Source organism: Anser cygnoides, chromosome 1 (genome assembly GCF_040182565.1).
Source record: "Anser cygnoides isolate HZ-2024a breed goose chromosome 1, Taihu_goose_T2T_genome, whole genome shotgun sequence".
NCBI lineage: Eukaryota > Metazoa > Chordata > Aves > Anseriformes > Anatidae > Anser > Anser cygnoides.
Window position 1 is genome coordinate 45516616 of NC_089873.1, and position 4010 is coordinate 45520625.

The 4010-nt window shown below is 48.5% G+C and overlaps 2 protein-coding genes across 2 annotated transcripts; both read right to left on the bottom strand.

The window, feature by feature from the left end:
* Window positions 1-740: 740 nt before the first annotated feature.
* On the bottom strand, window positions 741-1564 carry LOC136790420 (histone H3). The gene has a single exon (XM_066994129.1). It carries the CDS (start codon window positions 1518-1520, stop codon window positions 1110-1112), a length of 411 nt encoding a protein of 136 aa, XP_066850230.1. The 5' UTR covers window positions 1521-1564; the 3' UTR covers window positions 741-1109.
* Window positions 1565-2095: 531 nt separating this feature from the next.
* LOC125182479 (histone H4) lies at window positions 2096-3295 on the bottom strand. The gene has a single exon (XM_048061284.2). The coding sequence runs from the start codon at window positions 3259-3261 to the stop codon at window positions 2950-2952; it is 312 nt and encodes a 103-aa protein (XP_047917241.1). The 5' UTR covers window positions 3262-3295; the 3' UTR covers window positions 2096-2949.
* Between the last annotated feature and the right edge of the window lie 715 nt (window positions 3296-4010).

Consider the following 4010-nt stretch of genomic DNA (forward strand, 5'->3'; position numbering starts at 1 on the left):
CCTCACATTGTATTCCTCTTCTGACTCTACCTTCTTTTTAGAATCAAATACAAACTCTTATCCTCAATTCTCAAAGCCGTTTAAAGATGTTTCCTACAGGCCTCTAACAGAGCCCCAAAGGCTTGGCAGCTGCTTCCCCTCCCCTAGCTCTTTTGGTCCGAATGTACCAGAAATATTTCCCCTGTGCCAGCGCTTCCCCTTTGCGAAGGGCAGGGGGGGTGGGGGGGGGGGTGGGAGACGGGCAAGGAGAGGGGCAGGGGGGCAACTACACTTCCCAGGAGCATCCTCCAGCTTCTAGTTTGTCTCTAGCTTGTCTCTAGCTTTCCCAGTCTCGCTGTTTTACAGTACTCCAGCCGGATTTCTCCAAGTCAGGCAAACAACATTTAGAATATAAAGAGCAAATAGATTCATTTGCTTGAATTTCCTATTAACCCTAACATAAGGATTTCTTTAGAAGCGTTTTTTATTCATGTGAAACTTAAGATATCTGACAGTCCTACTTCCTTATTAAAGTCTTAAGTGACCGAGTATATTTGTATCAATTTCTTTAATTTTAAAAAAAATATATGTAATGTTAATCTTCGATATCCTAACACAGATCCTGCCTTCCATGTTCCTTAAAAATAGAAAAGAGTGCAGGGGACAATAAAACTGCCAATCTTTTTACTTTTTTTTTTTTTTAAATGAACAGTATAGTTCTCAACATGTTTAATGAAGATCTCATTTGCTGATTTTCTGTTTCTTCTTCAGTGTAGCCGAACAGATATATTTCCAAGCCCTTCAACTAAAACAGCACATAACGCTGTTTGCTTAAAAACCCAACGGGATACTCCTTAGAAACATTTATAAACGCTTTTCTATCTGGACTGTCGGTAACGAACTGCAGAGTACAGGGTGGGGAAGCTAACTAAAGGGAAGGTTTAGTAGTACATATAAAACAGTCTAAAATTTACGATACCTTCTAAGAACTTAAGGATTTTGTCATATTCAAGTATCACGTAAAGGAGTGTCACAGCTCTCCCGAGTGGCAAAGTGGTGGCTCTTAAAAGAGCCTTTAGGGTGCAGGGATGAAGTTGAGGATCAAGGAGCGGGAGGCTGGCGCAGGAGCCTCAGGCGCGCTCCCCGCGGATGCGGCGGGCGAGCTGGATGTCCTTGGGCATGATGGTGACGCGCTTGGCGTGGATGGCGCACAGGTTGGTGTCCTCGAAGAGCCCCACCAGGTAGGCCTCGCTCGCCTCCTGCAGCGCCATCACGGCCGAGCTCTGGAAGCGCAGGTCGGTCTTGAAGTCCTGCGCGATCTCGCGCACCAGCCGCTGGAAGGGCAGCTTGCGGATCAGCAGCTCCGTCGACTTCTGGTAGCGCCGGATCTCGCGCAGCGCCACCGTGCCGGGCCGGTAGCGGTGCGGCTTCTTCACGCCGCCCGTGGCCGGCGCGCTCTTGCGGGCCGCCTTGGTGGCCAGCTGCTTGCGGGGCGCCTTCCCGCCCGTCGACTTACGCGCCGTCTGCTTCGTGCGCGCCATCGCCCGCCAGGCACCGAGCCGCCGCTGCCAAGGGGAGCCGTGCGACGGGAGCGCTGCGGCTCCGCGGCCGCTCTTATAGCGTGCCCCGCTCCTCGATTGGCTGGCAGGAATGCTCCGGTCCCATTGGGTGCTTTCAAATTCAAAAAGCCCGCCTCGGAAGCGCGCCTCTTCGCCAACCGGCCGGCGGCGCCTGCCCTCCCCCTCCTCGGGCTCGCCGCTGCTGCTTTCAGCTGCGTCTGTTGCTTGCGGAAGGAGATCGCCGCGTTGTATCTCCAAAATGGAGACCTGTAGCGGTCTGCGGGAAAGGAGTTGTTGCGCTTTCTCAAGGGCATGGGAGATTCACGTTCCTTTTCTTTCAATTCACTTGGAACCGAGCTCTGAACATGAAGCGTGCTGCAGATTTTCCCTTGTAACAGATCCTTTCTCACGAAGAGAACTTAATCCTTGGCTGGTATAAATTAATACCGCATCGTGTGTGCTAGATGCCTTCCAACCGATATAAACTGTAATTGAAGATGCTCTAATCCAAGGAATGAGGTTTTGAACACACGGAATTTTTTTAGCATAGAGATTACTATGAAGCTTGCTATAATAATCACGCTTATTTCTGTGCTACGTTCCCCAGCCGGGAGAGATCCTGAAACAGGGAGGGGTTTTCGGGTGGAATGAAGAGCAGTGATGAAAACTGGATGCACGGAATTGCTCAGGCATTGCCTTGAAAGAAGAGACTTTACAAGTTTTAAAACACTGGACATACAGAGCGTTTGGGGATAATTTCTCAAAAATACGTTCGGACACCTGGGGTCATTCCAGTATTTGCAAGTTTATGAGGTGTTCAGGGGACGAGCAGCTGTGGGCATATGTCCCCTCCCCCTCCTCCAGCACCCCTCTGCCCCCGGCACACTTCCATTTGCTGTAAGGCAGCGCAGGGAGCAGGGTGATTTAAATATAAATAGCTGCCTACATCCGCTCTTTGTTTACTCAGCGTTTGAAAACTGCCCTGCACAGGAGGCCTCTGCTAGGCAGCGCAGACCTGCTCCCAGGCTAGTTCAACAGCCTGGAGCAGTAAGTTCAGGGGGCTTCCCTTTGATATTCGATGTATTTTTCAGAAAATAAGCCAATCCTAACCTTAAGATTTCCGTTACACTGATGAAAGGGAAATCAATTACACTATATACTCTCTTTTCCACTTCAGAATTAACTTGCTTATTATGAAAATAACCAATAATTGGGTCCTTAAGAATGCTTTCGCTTAAAGCTCCTTAGCAAATAAATTATGAATTAAAATAGCAACTTTGAACAAAATGTAGATACATGGTACTTTCTTTTACTACCTCTAAAGCAACACAGCTCTTCTCGGAAATAGGTGGGCGGCTCTTAAAAGAGCCTTTGGGGTGTGTCGAGAGGGTCCGAGAGCTGCCTGCGCGCTTTAGCCGCCGAAGCCGTAGAGGGTGCGTCCCTGGCGCTTGAGGGCGTAGACCACGTCCATGGCCGTGACCGTCTTGCGCTTGGCGTGCTCGGTGTAGGTGACGGCGTCGCGGATCACGTTCTCCAGGAACACCTTGAGCACGCCGCGCGTCTCCTCGTAGATGAGCCCCGAGATGCGCTTGACGCCGCCGCGCCGCGCCAGGCGCCGGATGGCCGGCTTGGTAATGCCCTGGATGTTGTCGCGCAGCACCTTGCGGTGCCGCTTGGCGCCCCCCTTGCCGAGCCCCTTCCCGCCCTTGCCTCTGCCGGACATGGCGCTGCCGCTGCTGCCTGAGCCGAGCTGTGAGCGGCCCGCTGCCGCGCCGCGCCCTTTATAGCGCGGGGTCCGACCTGGTTGGGGACTGCGCAGGCAAGGGGCGGGGTTCCCGCCTTTTTTGCTTTCTATTCTCTCTCACTGACTGAGGTTTGTTTAAGTTACTTTGAACTATTAATTTATTCCTGTTGTTCGTTTACTGGTTTCTTTTGTTTATATTTACAGATTGATGAACTTTTCTTCAAAAGTTTTAATGTTTTCATATCTTGCCAGACTGGCTTTGTACTTTGGAGGATTTTTCACAATATTTGTGCTGACAAATTTTCTAATATTGCTTTTGCCTTTTGGTTTCCAGCTCTCGTTTCTAAAAAGGCGACTGTGATATTCTTTCCCCATTTTTACATAAGTAAGTTTGAGTCTATATACACACATTAACCAGAAGACAGAATTGAATCTTTTTATTTATTTATTTATTTATACTTATATTAGGTGATCACCTTTATTTATTTTGCTTATTTGCACTTACTAATTAGAGCACTTTTTTCTTATCTTTTATCATGTTTCCATTATTACTACTAAGTTGAATTTCTTCTTCTTCTTTTTTTCTTTTTTTTTTATCTAACATGCATTACCGCAGGAAAGCAGTATACTAAAAAACAGGGAATTATCTTTGTTTTTCCTGTCTTCCTATGTGAACCACCCCTCACTGAAACCTTCTAATCAACTGCTACACTACACCTAGTAGAAGC

What these genes read in the sequence shown, in the direction of transcription:
- LOC136790420 (XM_066994129.1), bottom strand. Translation starts at nt 1,520, where the DNA reads ATGGCGCGCACGAAGCAGACGGCGCGTAAGTCGACGGGCGGGAAGGCG.
- LOC125182479 (XM_048061284.2), bottom strand. Translation starts at nt 3,261, where the DNA reads ATGTCCGGCAGAGGCAAGGGCGGGAAGGGGCTCGGCAAGGGGGGCGCC.